The 15,941-nt window shown below is 52.1% G+C and overlaps 1 protein-coding gene across 9 annotated transcripts in view; it reads left to right on the top strand.

The window, feature by feature from the left end:
- SECISBP2 (SECIS binding protein 2) overlaps nt 1-15,941 on the top strand; it is a 41,403-nt gene that overhangs the window by 18,316 nt on the left and 7,146 nt on the right. For all 9 annotated transcript variants that reach the window (XM_040449548.1, XM_040449545.1, XM_040449541.1 and 6 more), the window contains 2 exons: nt 14,543-14,706; nt 15,174-15,309. In XM_040449548.1, the coding sequence (XP_040305482.1) occupies nt 14,543-14,706; nt 15,174-15,309 (300 nt within the window). The remainder of the gene's footprint in view (nt 1-14,542; nt 14,707-15,173; nt 15,310-15,941) is intronic.

Genomic DNA, 15,941 nt, shown 5'->3' with positions numbered 1-15,941 from the left:
GGAGAAAGATAACCAGCAGGATGGATCGGGAGTCCAGAGATAAACCCACATATCTATGGGTGGTGAATCTTTGGCCAAATATGTTCATTAAAAGAACAGGGAACACTTTTAAAGATGGTGCCGGGACAGCTGGATTTCTAACACCACAGAAAACTGGGCTTCTGCCTCACGCCATATACATCATTTTCCTCAAAATGGGGCAGTGACCTAAGTGTGCGAACTAAACCCGTAAAAATGCTGGAAGAAAACAAAAGTCAGTTTCATGACTCGTAATTAGCGAACAGGACCACGTAAATAAAAACCAACCAAGGACTTCTGTGTACCAGAGGATATTTTCAAGAAAGTGAAAAGATAATTTACTTGCAGAATGTGAGACCATGTTTGCAAGTCACATATCTGATGAGGGTTTGATGTCCAAAGATCTACGAACTCTTCCTACAACTCAATGATAAACACCTGCTGAAAAACAGGCAGAGGCGTTGACTCGGCTCCGCAAGAAGATCCACACGGGACCAGTAACCCGTGAAAAGATGCTCCAAGGATCAGTCATCGCACAAATGCAAGCGAGCGCCTCAGCGAGCTGGCTCCTCACACCTGCTGTGGTCGCCGCAGTCAGACACGGGAAATAGCAGGCGTTGGCGGGGATGTCGAGAGATGGGGGGCTCCCGGGGACGTGAGATGCCAAGACTGCCTTGGGAAGCCGGCTGGCAGCTCCTCAGAACACTAAGTGGAGGGTTGTCACGTGCCCGGCAATTCCATTCCTCTGTGCCCCCCGGAAGAGTTGAAAACAGGAACTCGGACGCATGCAAGCTGGTGTTCGTAGCGGCTTTATCACCACAGTTAAAGGCGGAAGCCCCCACGCCCTGGGTGTGTACCCGCGCAGACGGCTACTGAGCGGGGTCCAGGCGTCTGGTGGCCACTCCTCAGCCTTGGCAAGGAAGGCGGCCCTGCCACCCGCGCCCACGTGGGTGGACGTGACAATGGTGTGCTGACGAAACGAGCCAGCCTCCGAAGGGCACGTGGTACGGGAAGTATCCGGAGTAGACAAAGACGCAGAGAGTGGATTAGAGGGTCGTGGGGGTTGAGGGTACGTGGACTTCCTGTTGAGCGGGGACAGACTTTCCGTGGGGGCACGAACATCCTTGGGGAATGGGGAGCGATGATGGTCACGCAGCACTGCGCGTGATTGATGCCCTGGGTTGTGAGTTTCGGAATGGTTAAGAGACTAGATTTTTACAAGTTACTTAAACGTGATGACTTTAGAAGTGACGGTTAAATATTGCAACACTCGGATGCTCAAGGGCCTGAAATGTCTACTCTCTGGCCCTTTAAGAAAGGGACCCCAGCGGACCCTGGCCTGTCCGCCCATCATTTTTTTTTGTGTTGTTTTTGTTTTGTTTTGTTTTGCTGTATTTCCAAGTTGCACATTGCCGACGTTGCCCTTGCCTGTGGGGGCGTGCACGTCATCACCTAGAGCTCAGCCTCCGTTTACGGGTCGTTTCTCTTTGGAGGCGAAGGGTGCATACAGTGAGGTGCGCACATCCTGGGTAGGCCCTCTGCAGGGTTTTGGCACACGCAGACTTGTGGGACCCAGACTCCCGTCAGCATCCTCGGGAGCTCCCTCCGGCCCCTCCCAGCCCGTCCCTGCCGCTGCCCCAGGCAGCCCCGTGTGGATTCTAGGTCTGCCACAGAATCGTTTTTCCTGTCTGAGAGCTTCACGTGAAGGGACTTGGTGGTACACGCTCCTTCGTGTAAGGCTTCTTTCGTGCGTCAGGGTGTTTGTTTTTGAGATTTACTCACGTTGTATACGTGTGTCTGTCATTCCTATTTGTTTTTCATTCAGGTGATGTTCAGGTACCACAAAAGTACGCATTTTATTTTTTTTTAATTTTTTTTTTTTCAACGTTTATTTTTTATTTTTGGGACAGAGAGAGACAGAGCATGAACGGGGGAGGGGCAGAGAGAGAGGGAGACACAGAATCAGAAACAGGGTCCAGGCTCTGAGCCATCAGCCCAGAGCCCGACGCGGGGCTCGAACTCACGGACCGCGAGATCGTGACCTGGCTGAAGTCGGACGCTTAACCGACTGCGCCACCCAGGCGCCCCATAAAAGTACGCATTTTAAAGGACACAGTTCGGTGGCGTGGAGTTCATCCACAGCGTTGTGTGGTCCTCGTCTCTCTGGTTCCACGTTTCCATCGTGCCAGAGGGAGACCCCACCCAGTCAGCCCTGCATCTCCCCAGCCCCTGGCAGCCACCAGCTCGCATTTTCTCTGTGCGTTTGCCTGTTCCGACGTGCTCGATAGCCGGGATGGTGCGATCGTGTGACCTTTCGTGTCGGTCGGCTTTCACGGAGCAACACACGTTTGGGGTTCGTCCGTGTTCCTGTCGGCATGCGGCTGGCTTTCGTGGCTGGCTTCTAGTCCAGTGGCCACAGGTGTAGCCACTTACCCGTCGACGGACATGCCGGTGGTTTCCCCTTTTGGCTGTGTGAATGATACTCTTGTGAATGTTCACGAACCAGTACTTGAGTATCTGGTTCTGATTCTCTTGGGAGTGGAATGGCTGGGCCACGTGGCAGGGATATACTTCGTCGGTGAACGTACCAGACCGTTTTCCGTACTGCTTGTGTGTGTTTTACACTCACCGGTGACGTGTGAAAGTTCTGGTTCTCACCGACGTTTGGTCACGTCGGTCTTCATTCCAGCCATTCTTGGGGCGGTGGGGGGTGCAGGTGGCATATTTTTGAAGCTGAAAATTGGAAATGCTGTCTCTCCCGTGGATCGTTTTTGTACGGGCCGCTGAGTGGTACGTACTGAGCATTTCTGAATCGCATGCTTGTGGCTACGGCCGGAGGACGGTTGTGTGCTACTTTCATGGTGATGTTTACTAAACGCCCAGCGTACAGCCCTGAAATATCTGAATGCAGTTAATTCAGCCGAAGTACGGGGGTCGAGGCACCGGTAGGCAGCATGTCCCCCATCCAGTGTCCCTCCCTCGTGCTGCGTCCCTAGGACCGCCTGCCGTGGCACCACCAGTGGGGAGTGCACAGGAGGCATGGACTCCGGGCACGGCTCAGGCTGAGCGTCAGGGGCACCAGAATCACTGTTGGGGGGGGGGGGTGTTTTTAAGGAGCACTCGGTAGGATTTTTTGTTTGGTTCTTGTTTTTCACTTTTTATCGTGGAGGGTAACGGAAGGGAGAGAAGGCGGTGCACCCTCCTGCCACGTGCCCCTTACCCAGCTCCGGCACTTGTCAGCGCTGTGTCGGTCTTGTTGCATCTCTGACCCTACCTTTTATTTTCCTGAGGTGTTTTAAAGCAACCGGTAGGCTTTATGTCATTGCACGCCGGAGGACCTCGGTGGCGGCCCTGGCTGATGGTGGCTGTGTGTTTAACCGCACCACTCTGCCGTCCTCCAGCGGTGTGAGGGCTTGTTTCTTATTAGCATCGAACGTCCAGCCTCAATTTCAATTTCCTGGACTGTCTCAGTGATGCTGGTAGTTGCATTCTTACCAGGATCCACGCTTGGATCCGTCACCAGTCTGGGCACATACACACCAACGCCCGGGAACGCTGCCCCTCGGATAGCCCTCCCTGAGCCTTACTTGTCTCAACTCGTCTGTTTGGGAAAGGTCTGCAGGGCTCTGACTGTGTGTCTCAGACCAACCCAGGTGCTTTGGTAGAAGTTGGTAATTTGCTTTTACCTTTACATGTGGGCAAAGTCCGCTTATCCTCGGCAGTTAGCTTTGGGCTTGTTCTGTATTTTTTAATGGGATGGTGAGTCAGGTGTGGCCACAGGAGGAGACAGAGGAGAGGCTCAGGAGAACACAGTTCTATTGTACTCCCAGGTTCTTAGAGACAGGAGGTGTGGCCTTGGCTGGCAACAGGGTAGACGGCAGGCACAGGGCAGGAGCAAAGGAAGGGCTTTTAGAGGCCTGATGATTAGTGATGTTGAGCATCTTTTCAGGCACCTATTGGCCATCTGAATGTCGTCTTTGGAGAAGTGTCTGTTCGTGTCTTTTGTCTTTTTTTTTTATTAAAAATTTTTTTAATGTTTTTATTTATTTTAGAAACAGAGCATGAGCAGGGGAGGGGTAGACAGAGAGAGGAAGGCACAGAATCCAAAGCAGGCTCCAGGCTTTGAGCTATTAGCCCAGAGCCCAACGTGGTGCTCAAACCCACAGACTGAGATCATGACCTGAGCCGAAGTTGGACACTCAACCAACTGAGCCATCCAGGCACTCCTTTTGGGTTTTTTTTGTTTTTTTTTTTTTTTTGGTGTTGAGTTGTGTAAGTTATTTATGTATTTTGGATACTAATCCTTTATTGCCTATGTCATTTGCATGTAACTTCTCCCATTCAGAAGGTTGTCTTTAAGTTTGATTGCTTCCTTCACTGGGCAGAAGCTTTTTATTTTGATAAAGTCTCAGTAGTTTTGTTTGTATTTCCCTTATCTCAGGGGACATACCGAGAAAAATTCTGCTGCAGCCAGTGTCAGAGAAATTAGTGCCTATGCTCTCTTCTGGGATTTTTATGGTTTCAGGTCTCGAATTTAGGTCTTTAATCAATTTTCAACTTGTTTCTGTGTATGGTGTAAGAAAGCAGTTGTTTCATTACTTTGCGTGTAACTGTCCAGTTTTCCCAGCACCATTTATTTTATTTTATTTATTTATTTTTTAAATTTTTTTTCAACGTTTATTTATTTTTGGGACAGAGAGAGACAGAGCATGAACGGGGAGGGGCAGAGAGAGAGGGAGACACAGAATCGGAAACAGGCTCCAGGCTCTGAGCCATCAACCCAGAGCCTGACGCGGGGCTCGAACTCCCGGACCGCGAGATCGTGACCTGGCTGAAGTCGGACGCTTAACCGACTGCGCCACCCAGGCGCCCCTTCCCAGCACCATTTATTGAAGAGACTTTTTCCCATTATATATTCTTGTCTCTACTGTTGAAGGTCCGTGAGCCATACAATTGTGGGTTTATTTCTAGCTTCTTTATTCTGTTCCATTGATCTATATGTCTGTTTTTGTGCTGGTTCGATTACTACAGTTTTGTGGTAGAGCTTGAAGTCTGGGATTATGATGCCTCCAGTTTTATTCGTCTTAAGATTGCTTTGGCTATTCGGGGTCTTCTGTTGTTCCATACAGATTTTAGGGTTATTCTAGTTCTGTGAAAAATGCTTCGATGTTTTGATAGGGGTTGCATTAAATCTGTAGATTGCTTTGGGTAGTATGCATGTCTTAACGATATTTGTTCTCCCCACCCACGAGCATGGAGTATCTTTCCATTTGTGTGTGTTATGTTCAGTTTCTTCTACTGGGGTTGTATAGTTTTCAGAGTACGTGTCTTTCACCTCCTTGGTTAACTTTATTCCTAGGTATTTTATTATCTTTGCCGCAGTTGTAAATGGGACTGTTCTTAATTTCTCTTTAGTCTATTTCATTCTTAGTGTGTAGAAATACAACAAATTTCTGTACATTGATTTTGTATCGTGTGACTTTACTGAATTCATTTATCAGTTCTAGTAGTTTTTGGTGGAGTCTTTAGAGTTTTCTGTATATAGTATCATATCTAAAAATAGTGAAATTTTGACTTTTTCCTTACAGTTTGGAAGCCTTTTCTTTCTTTTTGTTGTCTGATTAACGTGTCTGGGACTTCCAGTACTTTGTGGAATAAAAGTGGTGAGAGCGGACATCCTTGTCTTGTTCCTGACCTTAGGGGAAAGCCCGCAGTTTTTCACCATTGAGGATGATGTTAGCTGTGGATTTTTCATATGTGGCCTTTATTATGCTGAAGTGTGTTTCCTGTAGATCTACTTTGTTAAGGCTTTTTAACATGAATGTGGTTGTAGTTTGTCAAATGTTTTTTCTGCATTCGTTGAAATGGTCATATGGTTCTTATCCTTTCTCTTGTTGATGTGATGTATCACATTCATTGATTTGCAAATACTGAGCCCCACTTACATCCCAGGAATAAGCCCCACTTGATCCTGGTGAATGATTTTTTTTAACGTGTTGTTGAATTTAGTTTGCTCATATTTTCTTGAGGGTTTTTGCATCTGTGTTCATCAGTGATGGAGGCCTGCAGTTCTCTGTTATTGTAGTGTCTTTATCTGGTTTTGGTGTCAGGATAATGCTGGCCTCATGGAATGAATTTGGAAGCTTTCCTTCCTCTTTTATATTTTGGAATAGTTTGAGACAAATAGGTGTTAATTCTTCTTTTAAATGCTTGGTAGAATCCACCTATGAGGCCCTCTGGTCCTGGCCTTGAGTTTGTTGGGAGGTTTTTGATGACTGATGCAATTTCCTTGCTGGTAATTGGTCTGTTCAAATTTTGTATTTTTTCCTGATTCAGTTTACTGGAGGTTATAGGTTAGTAGAAATCTATCCTTTCTTCCAGGTTGTACAGTTTGTTGGCATATAATTTTCAATAATATTCTCGTATAATCCTCTATGTTTCTGTGGTGTTAGTTATTTTTCCTCGTTCATTTCTGATTTTGTTGATTTCAGTCCTCTGTTTTTTTTCCATGAGTCCGGCTAAAAGTTTATCGCTTCTGTTGATCTTTGCAAAGAATCAGCTCTTGGTTTCATTGATCTGTTCTATTGTTTTGTTTTTTGTTTAGTTCCCATATCGTTTATTTCTCCTATAATCTTAATGATTTCTTTCCTTCTACTGGTTTGGGGGGTTGGTTTGTTCTTTTTCCACCTCCTTTAGGTGTAAGGTTAGGTTATTTTAGACTTTTCTTGTTTCTTAAGGTAGGCCTGTATTGCTGTAAACTTTGCTTTTAAAACCACTTTTGCTGCATCCCAGAGGTTTTGGACGGTCATGTTTTCATTTTCATTTGTTTCCACGTGCTTTTTGATTTCTTAGTTGACCCATTCATTGTTTAGTAGTATGTTGTTTAACCTCCAATTATTTTTGGTCTTTCCAAATTTTTCTTTGTGATTCTTGGTTTCATAGTGTTGTGGTTAGAAAAGATGAATGGAATGACTTCTCTCTTTTTGAATTCGATGAGACTGGTTATGTGACCTAATCTGTGATCTCTTCCAGAGAATGTTCCATGTGCGCTTTGAAAAGTGTGTACACTCTGTTTTATGATGAAATGTTCTAAATATATCTGTTGGATCCGTCTGGTCAAATGTGTCATTCAAAGTCATTGTTTCCTTGCTGATTTCCTGCTTGGATTATCTGCCCATTGCCGTAAGTGGAGCGTTAAAGTCCCCTACTATTAACGTGTTACTATTGATTACTCCCTTTATGTTTTTTAGTAGCTGCTTTGTGTTTGGGCACCTTCACGTTGGGTGCGTACATGTTTACAGTTATTGTCTTGTTGCATTGTCCCCTTTATGAGTATAGGGTGTCCTTCTTTGTTTCTTGTTTTAGTCTTTGTTGTAAAGTTTATTTTGTCTGATAAAAGCATTGCTACCCTGGCTATCTTTTCATTTCTCTTTGCAGGATAAACACTCTTCCATCCCTTCCCTTTCAATCTGCATGTGGCTTTAGGTCTGAAATGAGGCTTTTGTAGGCAACATTTAAGTGTTTTGTTTTGTTTTAGTTCATTCTGTCTTCTTATGTCTTTTGACTGGAGTGTTTAGTCGTTTACATCCAAAGTAACTATTTATAGAAACATATTCGTTGTCATTTTGTTACTTGTTCTATGATTCTTTTTGTAGATCGTCTCTGTTCCTTCTCTTGCTCTCTTCTCTCATGGTTTGCTGGCTTTCTTTAGTGATATACGTAGAGTTCTTTTTTTTTTATTTTTGCATATGTGTTACCAGTGTTTGATTTGTGGTTGTCATTAGGTTTCCATATCATATCTTGTACATAGTTTGTATTGAGTTGTTGGTCACTTAAGTTTGAATCCATTCTAAAAGCACTAAATTTTTACTCCTTTCCCACTGTGTTTTGGGTATATGGTGTCATAGTTTACATCCTTTTATTTTGTGAATTCTTTGACTGAGTTTTATAGATAATGCTTGATTTTACTGCTTTTGTGCTCCCTGCCTTTCTTACTCATGCTTATGTGGTTTTTCCTTTCCACTTGCAGAGGCCCCTTTAAAATTTCTTGTAGGGCTCGGTTAGTGGTGATGAATTCCTTTAACTTTTGTTTGTTTGGGAAACTCTTCATCTCTCATTCTGTTCTGAATGACAGCCTTGCTGGCTAGAGTGTTGTCAGCTGCAAGTTTTTTCCTTTCAGCATCTTGACTAGATCGTGCCACACTCCCTTCTGGCTTGCAGAGCTTCTGCTGAAAAATCAGCTGATGACCTTATGGGGTTTCCCTGGTATGTAACTGTTTTCTCCCTCACTGGTTTTAAAATTGTCCCTTTATCAGTAATTTCTGCCATTTTAAGTTTTTTGTTTTTTATACATTTATTTATTTTTGAGAGACAGCGAGAGACAGAGTGTGAGCAGGGGAGGGGCAGAGAGAGGGGGAAACACAGAATCCCAAGCGGGCTCCAGGCTCCGAGCTGTCAGCACAGAGCCCGACCCGGGGCTCGAACCCACAAACTCTGAGATCATGACCTGAGCCGAAGTCAGACGCTCAACCGACTGAGCCACACAGTGCCCCTCTGCCATTTTAGTTACTAAGTATTTTGGGGTGGACCTCCTTGGGTTTATTTTGTGTGTATGGCAGGGGAGCTCTGTGCCTCCTGCATCTGGATTTTTGTTTCTTTCCCCAGATTTGGGAAGTTTTCATCTATTATTTCTTTAAATTAGCTTTCTGCCCTCCTTTCTCTTCTGGGACTCCTATAATATGAATGTTATGACACTTGATGGTGCTGCCAAGTTCCTTCCCTTAGTCTTTTTCATTTTTTATTCTTTTTCTGTCTCCTTTTCTACGTGATGGTTTTCGTTTCCCATTGTTACGTTCCCCAGGTCACTGATCGGTTCTTTCTTCTGCTTCCTCTAGTCTACAGTTTATTCCATCTCGTGTACTTTAATGCCGTTATTAAGTTCTTTGTCTCTGATTGGTTCTTTATTTACATCTTCTCTCTCTTTGTCAAGGGTGTCACTGAGGTTCTCCACTCTTCTCAAGTCCACTGAGTTTTTCTTACGACCATTACTTTAAATCTCTGTCAAGAATATCATTTAACTCCATTTCACTTAGCTCTCTTGCTCCGATTTTGCCGTGTTCTTTCTTTGGGACATACTCTTCTGTCTCCTCATTTTGTCTAATTCTGTTTCTGTGTGTTAGGAAAGTCAGCTGTGTCTCCTGCTCTTGGAAGTCGTGGCCTTATGAAGAAGAGGTTCTGCAGTGCCCTGTGGTGCAGTGTCCCCTGTTCCCTAGGGCCTGACGTTTCAGGGACGTCACCTGCACGTGTTGCATGTGCCCTACTGTTGTGGCCTAGGCACTTTTTCCTTCAGTCTGCAATGGCTCTCTCTGCCTGTTTTGGGCAGTGTTTGGTCCCAAACAGTGTTGTGAGTGTTGCGAGCTCACCAGTCAGGGGCTGCTGTAGGCTTGAGTCAGACCGGATGTTTGCCAGCAGTGTGGTAGCACCGACCGAACTGCAGGGAGCTTTCCCTGTGTTGTCTCCTGAGAAGCTTGTGTTGGTGGGTGGGTCCTGCAATCAGACCAGATGTCCGACCCCTGCCCACTGCTGGGGCCACAGTCGGACCGGTGTGTGTGGTGGTTGTCCCCTATCCTGGGGCAGGAGTCACTTGGGAGTGGTGCTGGGCTCTTGTGGAGTTGCTTGCTCACTGCCTGGCTTGTGGCACTGGTTTGGATGGGCTTGGGCCCAGGGCACGTTGGAGGGGGAGATTGACAGGAGAGCTCTGGGGCGGCGCTCCCGATACCAGCAAGGTCCCTGCTGGTCCGCTGCCACTGGGGACCTGCGGTGGGTGCACAAGGAAAACTCCCGGAGGCGGGCCTGGATGCAGGGGGTAGGTCTGCAGAAGAGCATGGGAGTGAGGGGCGCAGTGCTGGCAAGGTCCAGTCCGCTGTGGGAGGGGGCCTGCAGCTCTGCCCCAGAAAGCTGCCGAGGCCAGGGTCGGGGGGGCAGGTCCTCAGGAGAGGGCGGGGCTGGGGTGTGGGCAGGACACAGTGTTACCAAGCAAGGTGGAGAGTGTTCACTGTGCTGGTTCCCGCAGGTTCCTGGGGGTCTCGGCTGGGGGGTGGGGGAGGGAAATGGCACCTGCCAGCTCTTTTGTTCTGGGGGAAGTCTTCCGAGGATCGCTGCCCCTCCGGTGCGTGCTCTGAGATCAGTAAACGCATCTTCCTCCCGCATACCCCAGGCCTGTTTTCGGCCTGCTGCTTGTAGGCTGTATCTCCGCAAGGCTACCGTGCTGTCTCTGTGAGGGTGGGTCTCCGTCTCCCGTAGCCCTCCAGTTCTCCCGGTGCAGAGTTACTGATTCTTAACGTTTCAGGTGCTGTGCCCTGCTTGACTAAGAACCCACAGTGTTTGACCTGTCCGGTTTTCAAAGCCAAGTATGGTGATTCATCTTCCCACTGTGGGTTCTGGGTGTCTGGTGTGGGGTCTCCTCTTCTCCACTCTGCGCCTGGTGCATGTCTCCCTCCTGTGGACGGTCCTGCAGGTCCATTTGGCTCCAGGCCGTGTCTCCACCCTTCCCACCATCTTTGATGTGGCCTCTTCCATACATTTAGCTGTGGAGAGTCTGTTCTGCCTGTCTTCAGGTCCTTTTCTGGGTTATTTACACTCACGTGGCTGTTATCTAGGTGTAACCATGGGTTGGGGTGAGCCTAGGACCCGCCTACTCTGCTGTCTTCCCCAGAAGTGAGATTTAGCCTTAAAAGACCCTAGGATTTTCAGAATGGTCGATGAGCATTGGCTTCAACTTAAAGTCACCAGCCGCATTAGCCCCGATGAGACGGCCGGCCCGTCTTTGGAAGCTTTGAAGCCAGGCGCTGACTTCTCCTCTCCAGCCACGGAGAGTCCTAGGTGGCATCTTCTTCCTATGGGAGGCTCTCTGGCCTCGGCCCCGAACACCTGCCGGTGAGTGCGGCCGCCGTCGTGATTCCCTCAGCCGGATGCTCTAGAGAACTTGCCGCAGCTGCCCCTTCTAGCACTTCCACGTCGGGGTGACGGCCTCCTTCCTCAGACCTCCGGAAACCACCTCCGCTCGCTTCAGACTCGTCCTCTGCAGGCTCCTCACCTCTGTCAGCCTTCACGGGACTGAAGAGTCAGGGCCTCGCTCTGGGTTAGGCTTCTCTGAAGGGAAGGCTGCGGCCGGTTTCATCTTCTGTCCAGACCACTAAAACGTTCTCCACATCAGCAGTAAGGCTGTTTTCCCTTTTTTTTTTTTTTTTTCCTGTTAAGAAATAGAGGGGCTCCTGGGTGGATCTGTCAGTTAAGTGTCCGACTTCGGCTCAGGTCACCATCTCTCGGTTCATGGGTTTGAGCCCCACGTTGGGCTTTGTGCTGACAGCTCAGAGCCTGGAGGCTGCTTCGGATTTGGTGTCTCCCTCCCTCTCTGCCCCTCCCCCTTTCCGAATACCCTAGGCCTGTTTTCAGCCAGCCTGCTAGGGCGTGCGCGCTCTCAAAAATAAACAGTAAAAAAAATTTAGAAAGGGCATGCGAGTGGTGGAGGGGCAGGGGGGAGAGAGAATCTTGGTCGTGACTGTGAGATGGTGACGTGAACTGAAATCAAGAGTCGGACGCTTAACTGGCCTGGCCACCCAGGCTCTCCCGCTTCTACTTTCTTACTGTCCGTGCGTTCACTGGAGTGGCAGTTAGCGCCCTTCAGGAACCACCATGGCGGTCACAAGAGCTCTAGGCCTTTGGCTGGTCTCGGCTTTCACCGGGCCTTCTTGTGGCTGAGCACGTACAGGCCATTGGCGGGATTGTCAGCTGGCTTGATTTCAGTGCCGCTGTGTCTCAGGGCCTGGGGGGGCCCAAGGAAGGGGACAGAGACCGGGGAACGGCCGGTCAGTAGAGCAGTCAGCGCATAACACTTACCGATTAGGTTCCGCGTCTTACACGCGCGTGGTTCGTGGGGCCCCGAACAGTTGCGGTGGGAAGTCCCAAGATCACTGGTCACAGGTCACCACAAGCAGTAATAATGATGAAAAAGATTAAGATCTTGTGCGAATTGCTGCAGAGAGACACAGGGTGCAAATCTGACTGGAAAAATGGCGCCGGGAGACTGGCCAACACACGTGCCTGTGCTCCGGGTGCCGTTTCGCTCTGGCCTCCACTGTCGTCTGCGAGACGGCAGGTGCCCCTGGTCCCGCTCCCGTTGTGGTGAACTGCTGTCCCCCTGCTCTCTGTGGTCGACCTCCGGCCCTGGGCCGGGGCGCATGTGGTGTGCATCTATCTCCGTGCGCCCTGCCTTGGCTGTGCCTTGGCTCTGGGCACTGATGCTCTCCTCAGACTCGGGAACTTTCAGGCCTGTTTCTGTCGTCTCCCTCACCCCACGTTATGCGTGCATCAGTCTGCGGGCCGTCGCCCCACTGTCCTCAGGTCGGGTCGCGTTTCTTAATCCCTTTGAGTGTTTTCTTGGAACTGGATCGCTTGTATTGATTCCTCTTCGTCCTCACTGGTGTTTCTGCCGCGTCAGGTCTACTGCGGGGCCCTCTCTACGGTTTCTATTCATCGAATCCCTGGCTTCAGATGTGCTCACACATTTGCCTCGTGTCCCTCGTCGGCCACGTCCCGCAGCTAGCAGCGCTCACCCGGCTTCTCTTCTCATCCTTTTCTGGAAGTCTCAGCATTTCTTGAGAATAGTGAACATTTTAGTTAGCATGTTGTCACAGCTTGGGATTCTGAATCCTGCCACCCCCCACCCCCACCCCCGAGAGCAGTGATGGCAGTGGTTTCGTTGGGGATTTTTTAGTAACTGCGCAGGTCTGAATCTGAGAGCTCGCTGGTGTCTCAGCTCGGTGGCTTTTCCCTGTTCCTACTGTCTGTGGCGCTCCAGGGGTCACTCCTGCATCTGCACGGCACGCGCACACCGGAGGTTGTGCTCAAACGCGTGGAGGTCGCACAGGCGCCTCCACCCGTGTGGTCACGGGTGTGTGTTCGCTTGCGGGCCGTGCTCAGGCCGGCCGTGGCTCGGGGCCCGGGGACTCGTGTGATGCCCGCACACGCATGAGGGCTCTGTCGCCGGCAGGGATGTGGGCGGCCTGGCTCTCGCCCTGCTGCTTGCCCGCAGACGACCACCGCCGAGGCTGCCTGCCCTGCCTGTTGCCGGGTCACCTCTCTGAACGCCCACGCTCTGAATCCAGCAGCCCCTTCCGGCAGAGACCGTGAAGCTGCAGGTTTTCGCGGGTGCTCCTCCGCCCTGGCGCAGCCAGCCGTCGGCAGGGAGACAATGGGAGCACCCCGGGCGGGATGCCCCAGACCGTGCTGCTCCCACCGGACTTCGATGGGGCACCGGTGGAGCTGTGTCGTTTGCTGTCAGCCTTTGGTCGCGTCCGAGGGGGCTGACGCGATCGGTCGTGACCGCCGTGTCCCGCTTGGCGGCTGCTCTTGGGGCTGGGGGTTGGCGTCTTCACCGTGCGTGTGGGAGGGATCCCAGGCGACTCGCTCATGCCGTGTGTGGAGAGTCGCCTGGCGGAGGGCAGACGGGAGGGGCCCAGGTGGCGGGAGTCGCAGGAGCCCGGCGGAGGTCCTGCCTTGGGAGGTGGCATTAGGGACAGAGCGAGCGGATGTGAGCAGGGTCGGCACGGGGGGGGGGGGGGGGGTTTCAAGAACGGCTCGTCGCGCGACCGTGGGAGCACAGCTTCGGAGATCCGAGCAGCTGCACGGGGCTGGCGGTGGCTTGGAGCCGGAGTGCAGACCCGTTGTGTGCCGAAGCAGGGCACCCGGCGTGCCGCCGGGGAAGACGCCGGTGACCTCTGCATTCCAGACCCGAGGAGGGCAGGGAGATGGGGGGGTCCTTGACGCTGGACGGTGGGGACGTGGGGGTGTCGCCCCGTTCTGTTTTCTGGGGCGTGTGTGTGGAAATGGTCCCGGAGAAAGGGAAGACAGGGTTTTTGCCCACAGGTTTCCCCTCGCAGCTGGAACGAGCTGGGAAGGGGAGCAGGATGGGAAAGTGCGGCGGAACCGGCAGGGCACAGCTGTGACCTCGTGTGGATGCTGGGCCGACGTCACCAGCTGCACAGGAGCTGATCGAGGAGAGTGTGCTTATGTCTGGAAAACTCGAGCATCCGCTGGAAGCATTCCTAGAATCTTCTAAGCTAGGGAGGGAGGAGGGATGTGTGGAAACCCTTGGCCCCTTCTGCAGAGGCAGGGTCAGCTGGAAATGGGGAGGCACTCCTTGGGAGAGCCGTCGTGAGTACGCGCTGTCTGGAAATACCCAGCGTCAGGAGGGTGGGGTGGGGGGCCCCCCCCCCCCCCCCCCCCCACCCCCAGTCTGCCCTCTCCCGGGCAGCGTGCAGGTGCCATCACAGGGACAGGACAACGCTTCTCCCCAGATCAGTTGATGGCCCTTTTGGATCTCCCCCAGGAGACACTAAACTCCCCTGAGAGCCGTTGCCCGTGACAGGGTTGTGTGAGCATCCGTTCGATGAGGACGAGGGAGGTCACGGGCGGACGGGCAGTGGGGCGGCGGCCTGACGAGTGCGTCCCCTCCGTGTGGCAGTTGGGGCGGTGCCGGTTCTCTCCAGAGACCCCGCGTCAGGGAAGAAGGGCCACTTCAGCCAGGTGAAGACCCCACACAACCCCCTGGACTCCAGCGCCCCGCTGATGAAGAAGGGGAAGCAGAGGGAGGTCCCCAAGGCCAAGAAGCCGACGTCATTGAAGAAGGTACAGGGTGGCCATTTGAAACTGGGCGCGGGAAAACCTAGGACTCTCCTGTGTGTGCGTTACGTCTTCCGGCCCCTAGCGTTTTACGTGTGGACGTGGACTCCCCTCGCACGTGCCCTATGAAGAGGCGTGTGTGGTTCTCTGAAGAGCGGTCCCCCCCCGGGTGACAGGGCAGAGGGGACGCGGCAGGGCGCCCCTGCTGCTGCAGGCGGGGAGTGCTTGGCCGTGACGTCCTCCTCCTCAGCCCACCCGGGGTCATCTGCCTGCCGTTCAGATTCCACGGATACGGATCCCGTTGGGGCTGTTGCGGCCGGCGGAGGGTGGCCCGGGTCCGGCGTGCCCGGCTCTGCAGGCCCCGGGGAGGCGCGGTGTCCGTGAGCTGACCTCGGGTGGCGTGTTTTGCAGGAGAGCTTTTCGTTTAAGAGGACAAGCGTGTAGGTGTTTTAATTGCTTCTTTAATTTTAAAGATTATTTTGAAAGAACGGCAGGAGAGAAAGCAGCAGCGTCTCCAAGAAAACGCCGTGAGCCCGGCTCCTGCCAGTGACGCCGCGCTGGACGGAGAGAGCGGTGGCGACGAGGCCCTGGACCAAGCCGAGCCCTCAGGTATGGAGCGCGTTTGCTGCCCTGCGGGCTCCAGCGGGGGCGGCCGTGTGCGGGGTCATCGGGAGCCCGATCGTGAAGGCGGGTCGTTGTCGGAGCCCCCGTGGGCGGACACATCTCCCGGCGCCTGCGCTCCAGGCTCCGGGGACAGCGGGGCGAGGCCCCCAGGGCGATCCGTGAGTCCTCGAACGGTTCCCGTGACCTGAAGTGGCCCGTGACGGTGACCGCCAGTAGTGCAGGGCAGTTCTCCCGGCAGCGTGGGTCGTGGTGCCGTGTGGAGAACACGCTCGGGAGCTTCTACTGAGCTACGCGCTCAGAGCAGGACACGGAGCGTGAGCCTGCGGTTCGCGGACTTCTCACAGAGCGAGCACAGCGCCCGGCTCAGAAGCACAGCAGCCCCCGTGCCCTCGGCCCGGGGCCTCGCCCAGACTTTGTTCCAGGGGAATCCTGCCACCTGTGCCCCTCCAGCCCGCGGCGTGTGTGTGGCCTGTGGTGGTAGTCCCCTGCCGCGTGGCACTGGGGTGTGTTCACAGGCCACGTGGCAGGTGGGCGTCCACGAGTGTCTGCTCTGGGGTCACCAGAAGCAGAGGCACCGGCAATGTGTGTGCGTGTGTGTGTGTGTGTGTGTGTGTGTG

The sequence above is a fragment of the Herpailurus yagouaroundi genome, unplaced genomic scaffold (genome assembly GCF_014898765.1).
Source record: "Herpailurus yagouaroundi ecotype Mexico unplaced genomic scaffold, PumYag 199, whole genome shotgun sequence".
In the NCBI taxonomy this organism is placed as follows: Eukaryota; Metazoa; Chordata; class Mammalia; order Carnivora; family Felidae; genus Herpailurus; species Herpailurus yagouaroundi.
This window is presented reverse-complemented; position numbering and strand designations above follow the sequence as displayed.